This window comes from Nicotiana attenuata, unplaced genomic scaffold, assembly GCF_001879085.1.
Source record: "Nicotiana attenuata strain UT unplaced genomic scaffold, NIATTr2, whole genome shotgun sequence".
Classification (NCBI taxonomy): Eukaryota; Viridiplantae; Streptophyta; class Magnoliopsida; order Solanales; family Solanaceae; genus Nicotiana; species Nicotiana attenuata.
The window spans coordinates 199,901-215,272 of record NW_017671044.1 but is presented as its reverse complement, the minus strand read 5'-3'; the positions used below and the strand labels follow the sequence as shown (position 1 = coordinate 215,272).

General features: G+C 33.2%; 2 protein-coding genes across 3 annotated transcripts; one reads left to right on the top strand and one right to left on the bottom strand.

The window, feature by feature from the left end:
- Positions 1-1,083: 1,083 nt before the first annotated feature.
- Positions 1,084-3,727, top strand: LOC109205470 (heavy metal-associated isoprenylated plant protein 7-like). The gene is made up of 3 exons (XM_019368185.1): positions 1,084-1,087; positions 2,626-2,816; positions 2,895-3,727. The coding sequence occupies exons 1-3, from the start codon at positions 1,084-1,086 to the stop codon at positions 3,186-3,188; spliced, it is 489 nt and encodes a 162-aa protein (XP_019223730.1). The 3' UTR covers positions 3,189-3,727.
- A 4,844-nt stretch (positions 3,728-8,571) lies between these two features.
- On the bottom strand, positions 8,572-13,300 carry LOC109205476 (isocitrate lyase-like). 2 transcript variants are annotated; one of them, XM_019368197.1, is made up of 5 exons: positions 13,163-13,300; positions 12,248-12,572; positions 11,107-11,440; positions 9,471-10,414; positions 8,572-8,888 (listed from the first exon to the last, which is right to left on the bottom strand). In XM_019368197.1, exons 2-5 carry the CDS (start codon positions 12,570-12,572, stop codon positions 8,794-8,796), a joined length of 1,698 nt encoding a protein of 565 aa, XP_019223742.1. In that variant the 5' UTR covers positions 13,163-13,300; the 3' UTR covers positions 8,572-8,793. The 2 variants fall into 2 exon arrangements, with proteins under 2 accessions (XP_019223742.1, XP_019223741.1); XM_019368196.1 differs by lacking the exon at positions 13,163-13,300 and adding an exon at positions 13,012-13,150.
- Between the last annotated feature and the right edge of the window lie 2,072 nt (positions 13,301-15,372).

Below are 15,372 nucleotides of genomic sequence, written 5' to 3'. Positions count from 1 at the left end.
CCCCCGGGCCATGTAAAAATTTGTACATTTTTTTTTTCTCTTGTCCATGTAAAAATCTAACTTTTATTTTTAAAGGATATAAAAGATCATTATGAGATAATGAAGTGGTTTTCATTTCATCATTATCCTTGTGATCCACCTCCAAAAAAGGAAAGCAATTAAGAAAAAGAAATTGCAGATTTGTTTCTCTTAAACAATATTATTGAAGTAAGGAATTAATTTTGTGTGCACTGCCATATAAAAATATTTAGACAATCAAGCCATTTATAAGGTAAAAGGTAATTATAGGTATATTCGCTAAAATAAATAGTTTTTTTTTTTTTGGCGAATATTATTTTCACATACTTTCTGATACGTTTGTGCTGGTCGACATAGATTAATATGATAATTTTTGGCTTAGGTCGAGTTCCAAGTTTATACTCGTTGAATTTGATCCTTTCTAATAATTGTAATTAGTTTCAAAGGAAAAAAAAGGAAGTTCTTGGTGCTAAACTATAGTCAAGGAACCCTAATAAAAGATAACTAAAATGTCTTTTTTCTTTTTCTTTTCTTAAAAAAGAAAAGTTCTTTTAAGAGACACAGAAATTCTTTCAGAGCCACATCCGAGCACATTTATATTCCAAAGTCCAAAGAATAATACTGCGAAGCAATAAAGAAAGTCAAAAAGGAAAAAATAAGAATTTTTTTTTAATTGGTAAGCAAAAAAGAAAAAATGATTTTCCTTCAGAATTTAGGCGGCAATTTTAGTTCACGCATAACCAAGAGTCATGAATTGTTAGTGAAATACAATTGTCAACGAAAGAGGTATTTTTCTAAGAATATTTTATTTTATTTTCAAGGAACATAAATCAATTTGAAAATTCTCGTTCCGTTCAAAATGCTTCATACCGAAAAGAATATGCTACTAGATGGAAATTGTTAATTACTGTAGTCGCTCCTACTACCTTATTTACCTAACTCACTCGTGTGCCATGTGAAAATTGCTCAATTTTGCCATCCCTTATAATTTTATATTCATTTATATATCTATTTTAACAAATCGTCTAGTATTTACCCTTGGTATTAATAGAGCTCCAGCGTGAAATGGGTAGACTCCACGTATCCAAATTCTTTATCTAAGAAGGTCCAAATTTCCCTTTACTCTTGAAATATTATTTAAAATTACCCATAGGTTTGAGCTCCATTAGAGGTTAATGGCAAAAATGAGTGTTTTTTTTCCTAATAACATTAGACCAAATGTTTAATGGAAGACAAAGTTGCAAGATTTCAACTAGTACAAGTACCCATTTTCCAAAAATTAAAAAGAAATATAGAAATAGAAAAGTTTAGCGTGACAGACTTAATAATGAATGTTTTTGGATTTAATGTCATTTTCGAGCTTAAATATGGTTATATAATTAATTAAAGACCCCTCCATGTGCATACACATTAAGCAGTTGAGTACAGGTGTCTTATTGTGATATAACTCGCCATTAATTCCTTAAAAGTTAAAACTATTTGTCACATTCTCTTTAATTATTTCCTGAGTTCCCTTTCCCTACTTCTTCTTCTGTTTATATTGAATAATATGATGACTATGACGCTGACATATTAACAACAAAAGGATTATAAATGTATAAATAATACTGCAACTACTCTAACGATAATGTCCAATATACTCCTTCAAAATACCAAACAAAATCTGCTTATTATAGACTAGCTACTGGATAACCTTTTTTTAAAAAAAAATTAATAATAATATCAAAGGCTGCTGGTTAAGTAGGCAATTAATTGTTGGCCACGGTGTCAAGGTGTTTTCCAAGATCGATCTGAGATCTGGCTATTTTCAGGTGAAGATTAGGGCTTCGGATGTCCCTAAGACAGCTTCTAGGACTCATTATAAGTTTTTGGTAATGTCATTTGGGTTGGCTAACGCTCCAGCAACTTTCAAGAATTTGATGAACCGGTGTTCAAGCCTTACTTGGATTCCTTTGTGATTGTGTTAATTGATCATTAATATTTTTTTTTTTGAATAAAAGTTTTTGAAATTGAGTTGAAGTTTTTTATTTGGAAGTTGAAGTTGTGTCTGGACATGAATGTTATTTTTAAAAAAATAATGTTTTGTAAGTGAAGAAAGTTATTGTTTGGAAAAACTTGAAAATGTGGTCAAAATCATTTTTTGTTTTTTTTCAAAAAAAAAAATTCAAAAGATCTCTAAAAACTGACAAAATTTTATGGGCAAAAAAGTGATCATTTTGTTTTTTTGAAAAGAAAGTAAAGATTTTGCATGGCCAAACGGGGCTAAAAGTCCTGAGGAGAGTTGAAAATGGTTCAGAAATTACTGAGAATAGCTTATATCTCGGCAGAAGAGAGAAAATAATATAAAGGCGAAATACATAATCGCCTCCTTTAAGTTGTGCTCAACGGTCAGCCAGACACCTCAATTGAGTCATTTTCAGTTCGACACTTCAAGCTTTCAATAAAGTAGGTCAATTAAACAGCCGACCTCATCAGCCTACCTCACGTGAAATACACTCTCGGATTCATATCAAACGAACAAATGAGCAAATGCCATGTGTAATTTTAATTAAAATATTTGCCACCTATTATAAAACAAAAACAAAAAAACAAAAAGCAAATAATAATTTTTTAAAAAAAAAAAAATCACCGCCAGCCCTTCCTCCTCGTGTTCGGCCCTTCCTCCTTGTCTCCGAAGGGCGAAAAAACCAGAAGAAGAGAAGAAAGAGAAAGCTCCAAAAGGTGATAATGAAAAGAAGGAAAAAAAAAAAACAGAGGAAACAAAAGAAGAAACAAGATTTTCACTACAGGTTTCAAAGGTATGCAGATTCAGTCATTTCAATCAAGATTTTCACTTTAAAAATAGTTCTTTTTGTAATTTGAATGTGTTTATGCAGGAGTTAGAGGATGTTATAACGGATTGTAAGACACATAAGGTGGTTGTAAAAGGGGAAAAAGCAGATCCGTTGAAGGTTTTAGAGAGAGTGCAAAAGAAGAGCCAACGTCAAGTTGAGCTTCTTTCTCCGATCCCAAGACCGCCGGCCGAAGAGCCAAAGAAACCGGAAGAAAAAGAAGCCGTTAAACCCGAAGAGAATATTATTATTGTAAACCGGAAGAAATTTTTGTTTGCAGAAGAGGGGAAAACGACGATGGATCTACCGCAAATTCATTGCCAGAGAATGCTGATTTGAAGCAAAGACGAGCAATTGAAGTGGGCGGTCAACGAAATTGTTATTATGTAGTGGTTGTTATTAATTGTTACATTATGCAAGATTGAAGAAGAGGGGGTGGATTAATGGCGGAAGGAAGAGGCACTACTGATTTGGTGAAGATGGAATATTTTGGGAATAAAGTAAAATTAATGTGTGGAAAATAAAATATAATGGGACTCACATAAAATAAAGTTAAATTTAAAAGAAAAAAAAAACCTTAATTTTGAGCGTTTCACGCGCTTAGAATTAAGAATAAAGCACACACTCTGTCATGTCAGCGTGAAGGGTTCACGAGGTCGTACTTTAGTGGAGAAGAAGTGTCCAACTAAAAATGAGCTCAGTTGAGGTGTCTGGCTGACCGTTGAGGACAACTTGAAGGGACCGTTTATGTATTTCGCCTAATATAAAATCAAGTTGTTAGTTAAGAACTTATTGACTTGTAATAGTACCATTTATGTTCGAGCCGATGTTATCAAAATGTGTTATTAGAATGTTTCGAACTACTTTTGGAGAGCTAATATTATATTACTATCTTTCAACTAGCTAGGGATTTGGTGATGTTTAAGACCTTTTCAATTGTATGATGTTATCGAAAATCTGAAATATGTAGAATAACGACCAAAGATAGTAAATAGTAATTAACGTGGAAAATGAGTACTTAGGCCAGATAAATTGGTCAAAACCATCTAATTATGATGGAACGTTAAGTGACTATGTAGTATGTACACATAGAAAATCTAAGATTAAGATTAAGCACATGATTAAAGTTGTTAGTCTTCTAGATAAGCCCCTAATGTCAGATTTGAAGTCAGTTTCAAGCATCATTATTCAAAATGAAGGTAGATAATCTATAGCTAGCAGATGGAAATCAGTGATTAAAACTAGACATTGATAGTTGTGGGATCACATCCACCATATAATTTTTCTCAAAGTTGATAGAAAATTAGTGGCATTAAAGCCATTAAGCAGATGTTTATCTCATAAGGTAACCAGCTTTAAGTTGGTGTAAAAATCACTATTAAATAGTCAATCAAATTTTTAACAACTAGGGAATTTGGAACATGGGGTGCTGATAACATGTCGGCTAAGTATTAGTTGGTAGAATTTTACAAATGATAAGTCTCTCAAATTGTCGTTCTGAAAATGTTCTCTATATATATTTTCTTAAAAATGTTTTTTGATATTTGATTATTGAGTGAAAAATAATTTCCAGACAAAGGTATATATACTAGATTAATACTAATAAATATTAAATTGAGAGCGATTTCATGAAAATTTTAAGTACTAAAGATTAATAATAATATTTTAGTGTTAGTTCTCGTCGTTTAGTCTTATTCCTACTACTTGATGTTGCGCTTGTGTTGATTTTGTTGCGATCTTGCCGTTATTATTGTTGCTTTTGTTGGGTTTTATTAATTAAAACAAAAGAGGTGTGAATGAAAAATGGTGGAAAAAAAAAATGGAGGGAAATGAAATTTTGATTAGTCCCTTTTACAAAGGAACTTTGTCCTTCATTGGAATAGGAAAAAGAAAATTCTTGTGCTTATATATAGAAGCACTTCTTCTAGCTCTTAAAGAGTTGAGAAGAGAGCAAGCCTCGCGTCATCGTCGTCGCTCGGCTTCGGATTTGGTCAATTGGTATGATTGATTGATAAGTTTTTGGACCAAATTTAGTTTCCATTTCCGTCATTTAATATTTCCTTTCCTAATATATTTGCGCGGAAAATTATTAAAGTCGCGACACTTCCAATGGTCAATTTCGCGACCAGCCATTCTGTTTAACAGAAATTCTCTCGAATAGATACCCCTTCAACCGAGCGGTTACCTTTGCACTCGTTGGAACTCAACTCTGTTGGCTATAAATAGAGAGACTCAGCCTCATTTTTCACCACCGAAAATCTGAAAATCTCTCCCCTCTATCAACTGCATTCTGCATAGTTTTTCAAAGAAAAAACATAAGCATTTTGTGTTATTTGCTCCGCCATTTGAGTTTGTCGAAGTTCTGTGATTTGAAGTGTCGCTAGCACAGAATAGTTATTCAGTTATATTCTAGGAGGAATTAATCTGAAACCTTAGGCAACTGTGAGGGGATTAAATTCCTTAAGGACACAAAAGAAAATTGTGGGTGCAGAATTTTTTCTGTTTTGTTTTCTTAAACTAACGTTTCTAGGTTTCTGGTTTTGGTTACAAGGTATTAACAGTTTTTCATGAATTTTTTACTGCTATATTTCCTCTCCTATTGCTATTATGCGTAGAGGGTCTTCCGGAAACAATCTCTCTATCTGCTTCGTGTAGCGGTAAGGCTGGGTACACCTCACCCCCCCAGACCCCACTTGTGGAACTATACTGGTTATATTATTATTGTTAATTTTACATCGGAAAAGTATGTATGATGAACTTAAATGTTACAATAGTTGTAAGAAAAGTGGCTTCAACTTTAAATAATTGCAGGTTATTAATGTAGAGGTTAGGAGACCTAGAGCTTGGACATAGCTACATGGAACAAAATAGGGTGGCGATCTACTAGCAAAAGAAGGAGCGAGGATAAAATTCTTGAACTACTTTTGTTAATCTGTGCTTGCTATGAATTTGTATTGACGGACATATTAGGAACTACTTTTGTTAAATAAGTTTAGGATAATATTAGTTTTGTAGGGAACACTGTTAATTTGCAAGGACATGCAATCGAGTCTCACCCTTTATTTTGTTATGATGTATATTAGTTAAAATAATCACTACCTTGCAATGTCACAAAAAAGAACAAGGAATTTCAATGGGATAATTACGTTTGTGTTATTACTAATAACAAGTAAATGAAACAATAAGTAATAACCTATAATCATGTTCAACTTGTCATTAATTTTAAAGCAAATTGACTTAATTAAAGACTCTTCATCATAATCAACTTTTTCCCAAATTTTGATATGTATGCCCGTGAACAATCTTAAGAAATGTACCTCATTCAACGAAAAATCGTTAGAATATTTTTGGTACAGAATATAGTTAACAAAGATCATTAACCAAAAGCGTCTTGTGATTTGCATATTCTCACTGTTTTCGTATCTTTCTATAATATAATAAAAATTCAAACAAACTTTAGAATAATTAGACTTTTGAAGGAGCATAAAATCTTGTCGAATCTCGTGTTTTTGGATGTCCTTTTCCTAAGTTTATTAAACGAGATTGAAGGAAATTAAGGAGTCATACGAAATAGCCTAATTTCAATTATTGGAATAATTATAATGAATATAAAATGTCACAGGATTTCTTTTATTAAACAAAATTCCTTATGTTGCAAGGCAAGAATATTCTCCTAGTACATGGTTTTCAAATGCACCAGTCAAGATATTGTTTTTTTTTCCTTCCTTTTTCTCTTGTTAATTTTGCTTTATTGGTGTTTGATGTTTGGTGTGAAGTAACATGATTTTTATAGAAAATATATTTTATGAGGATATATATGTTTCACCTTAGAATATATGACTTGCAATAATAATAATATGATATGGAGAATGTGGATTAGTTTTTAGTTTAAGAATTATGTTTATATGTTGTTTGAAGTAAGTGCGCAAATCTCGAATAGTGGGGTTTCAATGCTAATATCTGACACCGGAAAATAAAAGAAAAAAGAAATGACATGAAACTTGAGCTAAAATAACTAAGAATATTTAATTACTTAAAATGATAACGTACCATTATCACGGTAGGTTAAAACTATCAATTTGTTGGTCATATTAAGAAATAAAAATGCCTTAATGGGCAGAATATTCTTTTTTAGTTTGTGACCAGTCAATAACAGAAAAACCAGCATAAATCTTAATAGAGTATCGATTATCCAAACTTATTTATACCCGTGAAATAAGGACTTAATCCTTTCTATTCTGTTAAAAGATTTACTATGATTAATAAAAGTGTAATATCCAAAATATTTAGACACGGTGCACACATGTTTCAATTAAAATTTCCATTTTTAAAACAAGAAAATACCGGTTCATTTAGACAGAAAAAGATTTTTTTTCCTAGCTAAATACCCAGATCTAAATGGAAATTAAAACAAGAAAAGAAACGTTTCTTAAATATATTAGTGATAGCCGTCTTTTTTTTTTTTCTATTACAAATAATTGTTTTTTTTTAATTCCCGATATTAACAAAAGCTTGGATTGGAATTGCATGACCTGCTACAGTTAATGTGTGATCAATGATCATAGATCTGATCATTTATTATCGTCATTTTAGTGATTTGCTTATTTAATTATCTTGTCAAAACAAATTAATGTGACTAGCTATAGACGAAAAAAGATGGGAGTATTACTTTTGTATGTCTCATTTCAAAAAAAAAAAATAATAAATAAAACAAAAAATCAAAAAACAAAAAAACAAAAAAAAGGAAAAAAATACATGAAATAAGTGCCCTTATACAGGATCGAACTGCAGACCTTCAGTTTACAAAACTGACGCTCTACCACTTCGCTATAGGAGCATTTATTTGTTGAATTAAAATAAAGCATAAATAATAAAATATTTGTATTTGAAACGAACAAAGTTGTAGAGACAAAGGAAAAACATAGGCACGGACCATTACTTGATATACTAAAAGGCTTTTGCAAGCCCAAGTCTTCAACACAATATCCTCATTTCTCATTTGATCTTTTAATACTTCGGCTTTTGTTTTCAATTATTATCCATATTCTTTAGTTCCTTTATGTTGTGTTTCTTATGGATAATAATCTCAACTTTTTAACAAATTTTGAGTAGCTTGAACATAATATTTTAAATTGAAGTTATTTGTGATTTTCCATATTCATCACGGAAGTAAAGAAAAGCTGGAAAATAAAATTGACAAGGCATACCACCTTTTTGTAGTAGTAATACTTTAGAGTTTAAGTTCTATGTACGTGTAAATAATATATACACAATCAATTAACTTATTATGTAATCATAAGTAAATCTTTTGATAAACATTAGTCTGATAGAAACAATAATTAATATGCTATTACATGTTAAAACTCGCTAGTAGTGTAGCGAAATCTTAACATCGTCAATATATATGACCTAAATCAATACTTTTAAGGTATGTCTCTATAAGTGTACATTTCTTATTGTGTTATTGTATTGTGGTAGAATTTCTCTCTGCATTGAGTTGATTGATATTTGGGACAAGGAACAAAGTTGACTAGAGATGATTTAAATGGAGAATTATGATATAAGGATTCATATAGTTGACCTCAATTCATATTGTTGCCATTAAATTTTTGCTGAGATATCAGTTAAGATGTTTCTCCCGTGGCATAGAACATCAGATCCAATGATATGGTAAAGCACCTATATTAACTCTTCTAGGTAAAATCCATTCAGGAGCTAGAAATTGGAACAAGCACAATATCTTTATAATTCAAATTGAAGTCCAAATGGAGATACAATATCATTTGTAAATTAAATTAAAGTCCAAACACAATTAAATGATAAAAATTGAGCAGTTTTAAGGGCCCAAAAATTTGGCCAGATTGATTTGAATCCCAGCAGAATTATTGAAAGCTGAAATATGTTATTCTACTTGCATTCATACTCAAAAGAAGACATTTTTCTTCTACATTCTTGCCTTTGCAATCACCATATTTCCATTACCCAAGTTTGTTGCTCCTTCCCTTGTCCATTTTTCCTCAAATTGTTCCTCAGTCACTCCTGCATTTGCAAAATTAGACACAAAATTCTCTCTGTTATTAATCATCTCTAGTAAAGTTGTACATATACAGAATAACAAATGACTACTTTAACTTATATATACTCCCAATATAAAGAATTTTTACACTACATGTTGTGCGGACTCTCCAAAATGATGTTGTACCCGTGTCGGATCCTCCAACAATACACTACTTTTGGAGGATCCGACACACACCCGACAACCTTTTCGAAGAGTCTGGACAACATAGCTATCAATGCACTTTAACGTGTTATAGCACGTGACTTGCCTTATTTTCCAGGTTAGCAATTCAGTTTTACTGGATATATAATTATCTTTTATGTGACATGTTTTAGTGTAAAACTTCAGAATATAGTACAGTAGTTAAACTCATAACATGAGCCGAGAGTCTATAGAAAACAACCTTTCTACCTTATGAAGGTAGAGGAGGTAAGATCTGCGTACACATTACCCTCCCCAGACCATATTTGTGGGATTCCACTAGGTTTTTTGTTGTAGTAGTAGTTAAAACTCATAACAATATATTTGTATAGTAATAATGTGAGCTTAGGGGAAGATGTTACCTTTGCCCATAGCAGCAGTAGAGGTGATGCCTCCTTGTACAGTCCTAAGAACTCTATCATAATAATTAGCACCAGACCATTTCTGATGAGCTAATGTATCAACTCCATGTTTCCTCTCCTCTCTTTGTATTTTCTCAACATATGCCAACATTCCTCTCTTAGCAAAATCCTTAGCAAATGTATCAACAATTAAAGCATCAGCATGAAAACCAGCCAATGTAATAAACTGCCAACAGTAACCTAACTTGGCGATTTTCGGAATAAAATCCATCATTTGAAAATCATTCATTCCTGATGCATCCCAATTAAATGAAGGTGACAAATTATAAGCCAACATAATTTCAGGCCGCACTGACTTAACTCCTCCAGCAAATTTTGTGCACTCAACCAAATCAGGACTACCTGTTTCCATCCAGATAATGTCAGCGTGGTTCGCGAAAGCCCAGCCTCGAACAATAGCAGCCTCTACTGACCCTTTAAACCTATAAAACCCTTCTCTAGTTCTTGGCAAATCCCAGTCAAAGAAAACATTAGAAAGGCCTAATCTTTCAGCAATTTCCCTGCCTTGTTCAAGTGAAAGACACTTTTCATAGCTTGAATAATGCATCCATTCATTCAATTTTCTTCCCTTTTCGGACCCCGAAATGTTCATGTTATTGATTGCATCAACAACACATTCAGAAAATGTCTTAAGTTGTGCCATTGCTGTCCAATTATCCTCAATGGCTTGAAGTTCTGGTCCTGTTTTTCCAGCAGCCATTGCTTCAGATAAAATAGTGGCCAAATTCTTGCCTTTGAGATTTGGATTTGTTGCTCCTAAAATGAACTGGTGATCCCTTGTGTCAACATTGGTTTGGATCAAATTTGCTGCTACTGCATCAGTTCTTGCCACAAGAACTGTTTCCACTCCCATAATATCAAACTGCAGCCTTGCTGCCACTAGCCTGTTAATAGAGGTAGCAAAATTAGCCCGTTTTTTAGTAAGGGATTTTTACACAAATAGCCCGTCATATTGATCGTTTACTTTTTCTAGCCGTATACATAGTTTATATATTGATTAAATGTAATTATACACATATAATACACAAATTATGCATATATATTATATTTTCACCGGCTATTTTTAGTTTAAACAGTTGGGCGGGCGGCTATTTGGGTTAGTTCTTGTTTGGGCGGCTATTTGGGTTAATTCTTCTTTTAGTAACCTGTCCAAGTTTATACAGGTTGAGCTATAACTCATTTGTTGATTTAACCCAACGGGTCGAATGATCTCAAATGATTGGATCAAAACATGTCAAAATAGTACTATAATCCAAAAGGGTCAAAATGCAATTCAAATCATACAAAATCAAAGTTGGAGATTGGGCGTAATATAAATTTGAAAGAAGTTAAAGGTAATAATTTAAGAAAAACACATTAGTTTCCACTTCTTTTTATTTTCAAAAAGAAAATGAAAAAGGCAGAAAGGTTGGGTTATATTGGGCCTTTTGGGCCATGACCTGTTACTTGATCAATCTTGACCCAGTCCATTTTGACCCTAGCAAACTCTAAGTCGGTCGAATCATGGCCTATTTATTGATTTGATTGATTTTTACCTGTCCAAGTTTGACCAAACCCGCACATTTACCATATTTACCTGTTAATATGTTCACTAACTGCAACAAGAACCTTGCCAGCCATATGACCACATTTTTTTGTCACAGATGACTGGTCCTCAATGTGCACCCCAGCAGCGCCGCGCTCCACGAAAAGCTTGCAGAGTTTCACTGTAGCGGTGGCGCCACCAAATCCAGTATCTCCATCAGCAATGATTGGCTTTAAGTAATCGATAAACGGAGTTCGAGCCCTCTCCTCTCTGCTCATGCTCATTCTAGCTTCCCTTTGTTTTCTATCATGGTATTGTTGAGCCATAAAGAGGTGTTCAACTTTGTTAGGGACAGTGTCATAAGGATAATCAGCAAGATCTGGACCTGGATAAGAGGTTACAAAATTTAAAACATGAGAATAATTAAAGATTATGACTGTTACAATTTTTTTAACTAGAAATTGATTCTGTAGTTACTAAAATAATTGAGAAGCAAAAATATTGGACTACAAATATGCTGGTCAAGTAATGTAAAAAATCTATATCTCATGTTTGCTATCCTTCAACCTTTGTTTCTTCTTTCTAAAATCTCTTACTGTTTTGTTATTTTTTCATTTTCCACTGGGTTGATTAGTTCTTATGCTAGAAAAAATCAAAGGTGAAATTTTTTATTTAGTTAGACATTGTAATCTGGGATAGAATTTCTATTAACTACTTGCGCCTATACTGGAGAAAATACTATTCAAAAGAAAATTTCTTGGAAATTCATGCCTTGCCTAGAATTTATTCCTATGTTTATATAAAACAATTCTTTGCACTACTCTCTCTAAATATTACCGAGGGTCTATCGAAAATAGCCTCTCTACCTTCACAACATAGGGGTAAAGTCTGCGTGACTGTGTATACATTACCCCCCAAACACCACATGTGGAATTACGATGGGTTTGTTGTTGTTGTTGTACCCTCTCAAAATATTCTCAAAGATTACTACCATACTCAGGAGTGGACTGATTACTAGGTACGGGTTCGGACAAACCCATTAACTTTTGTTTAAATCTTATATTTATATTAAAATATTCATTAAATATGTATAAATATTTATTTGTAAATCCAGTAGCTAAGATGAGCTATGTGTACGACAGCAAATTCAGAACCCATAAAATTCACATTTTGTGTCTGCCTCAGACCATACCTGGTTCATTGGTGGAGGTGTGTGTGGAGGAACATTGCCAACCAGAAACATAAATAGAGTCCAAATGTTTAGCCATCATAGTGACTTGAACAGGGTCAAGTGCACCAAATGTTCTTGATGCTGTGCCATTTGCTTGGTGAGTTTTGAGTGTCATCCACAGCTTTTTGGCTAACTCATTTGATGCATAGTTTTGCCTCAAATTTCCCCTCAATGCCACCACATCCCTAGCTGAATATGGTCTCTTGGTTAGCTTGAACCTCTCTATGTTCCACCATGCTTGCACCTCTGCTACTTCTGCTTCAAACCTCCCTTCTTCTTCCATCATCTATGCATGCAAAATTAAATAAACAAAGTTTAACTTCTATACGGTGACAACGTAGAAGAATACTTAAACGACCAGATTACCCAAAAAGATAACTATATACGACCACATAGACAAATCAAGAATTTAAACTTCATGGATTTAATTTTAAAAATTACTATGATATTTGCTGAAAATTTAGTGATTTTTGTCACATCTATATTTATGTTTCGTGTCGAAAATACTACATTCAATTGAGTTCATAAAAAGTGAAATTAATAACTTAAATAATAAGGCATGTTACCAATGATAACAGATTAAAATGTATTTATAGTGTAAAAATTCTTTACACCATTAGTATTAAATCCAAACAAAATAGGCTAAGAAATAAAGCAAAAAAAGAATAGTAAAATAGACCAAAAATGTTAAGAGGAACAGAATTTTGCTTTGTGGTGTATCTTACCATTGAAGGAACTGAGTAAGATGCAGCCATGGTTAGAACTTTATATTTTCTATTTGCCTACACAAGTGTTGATACAATTGCTAGGAAGAATTGCTAATGAAATAATTGAGGAAAGGAACTCAATTTATAGTAGTAAAGAGTGACCATATACCTTAAAATTGATGCCAATAAAAGAGATGAGAAAAAGAAATCCAATAACTTCCCAATTAATTTAGATCTTATCTTTATATTTATTATTCATGAAGATAAAATTGAAGCTGGCTAAAAGGTGTAGAGATCGAGGTGATGGTTGGAGGTTCTCCTCCCTTTACACATTTTGTTTCTTCAAATTACAACTATATTTTGTCCGTTTCCTTTCTGATGACCTCACTCTTTATAATTGTAGCTACTTGTGTTCTTTCCAGTTTTCTTCCTGCGGCTCCATGCCTCATTTTCCTTTTCATTTTTATTAACACTAAAATTCAGTATTTGAAATAGTAAAAATTAGTTTGTGTTATAAAATAAAGACTGTAAAGTAAATAAATCGAAGAAACGTATAGAGAGAGGTTGATACATTATTCAACTTCAAATTGATATACATTATGAACTGAAAACTCCTTTATTTATAGAAGAAAAGAAGCAACTGCGAGGCTTTTCAGGAAGCAGCTGCAAGGCATTTTAGGAAGCAACTGCGAGGCTTTTCTTGAGCTGCTTGTAAGTTGTCTGCATGAGCTGCTTGTAACCTGCCTGTTTAATAAGAAGCTGCTGCAAATCATTTCATTGAGTTGCTTGCGACCCGCCTGCATCAACTGCTTGTAGATAAACTTCAACAGCGTACTAAATGGATAATCTTCTTCAGGAAGATTATCTATAGCGGAGTAATAAATGGACATCCACAATATAATAATTTCATAACACTCCCCCTTGGATGTTCATTAAAAGATAATGTGTCTCATTAAAACCTTACTAGGAAAAACCCAGTGCTAAAAATCCTAGTGAAGTAAAAAGAGTACACATATTTAGTATACGCATTTCTAGCTTCCTCATTAATAACCTTAAAGAAAAACCCCATGGGAAAAACCTTAGTAAAGAAAAAAGAGTACAATGGGTATTCCCCCCCTACCCCCCCCCCCCCCCCGATGAAAGTATTATTTCAAATATGTAACACCTCGTACATTCGGACTAGGTATGGATATGTTAAATGGGTATTAATTTGATATTTTAGACATATGAAGTCCTAGCGGGATGATTGTGGGTGAAAATAGTTGTTTCAAAATTAAGATGGAAAGTGAGGTGCATAAGATTTGACAAAATCGACTAAGTTTGCAGAAGGTCTGTATTCCATCAGTGTTTAGTAAAAATGTGTAAGGAATTTGAGAAAACTTAAAGCATAAAAATTGTAGGCCTTTGAAATAGCTTTCTAACGATATATTATGGAGCCCGAACGGATCTCTGTATAAAAAGTTATGTGCATTTTTCGAAACAGTACACGTATGCGCGAACACTCGCGCGAACAAGCCTTCAGGTGCGCGAACTCGCGCGTGGGAGGCAGTGTTACTGTCGTTGAGCGCGAACTCTCGCGCGAACAGGCCTCCAGGTGCGCGAACTCGCGTGTGGGGGGTCGTTTTAAAGCTATATTTCGTCCCCCATAGCCCCAAAATATAAAAACTTGCTCTAGAAAGGGGAACTCTCAAAAACCTAACTCCTTAAGGGTCCTTCCACCACCCAAGGTAAGTTCTAATGGTGATTTTAAGTTAATTTTAATTCCCCAATATCTTATTAACATGGGTAAACCCTCCATATCATTAGTCGATTGGGACACCATTGTTGAGAGAAGAAACCCTAGAACTCGAATTCAAGAAGATTGAACGTCAAAAAGGTAATATCTTCACCCTCTAATTAATTCTAACATTGGTTTAATGATTGTAAACCCTAGTTCATGAGATATGAGTTGATGGGTTTAATAGAAAAGCATGAAAAATTATAGGATTGGGCTGTTGATTGTTGATTATTGATTAAAGATATCGCTTATCTTATGGGTGATAAAGAAGGGTATTGAACATAGCAATTTGATGCTTTAGAATTTATCTAGGAACAAGAGAATGGGTCATTGGATGTAGAGACACCATTAATAAGGACTATGAAGCTTTATTTTCACCAAGTGTTTGATAAGATGCTTAAGTGACCAAAACATGAGAATCATTGCTAATATGGAATCCCTTTGACTTGTATTGATTTAGATTAAAGTTGAAAGGGGTTAACAAACGTTGTATTATGCTCAAGAGCAGGAAGTTAAGGTATGTGAGGCTAACTCTCTATGTTTGGGAATTTTAATGATTCTCCCTACACTACGTTTCTTTTACAACGTATCAATTGCCTCAG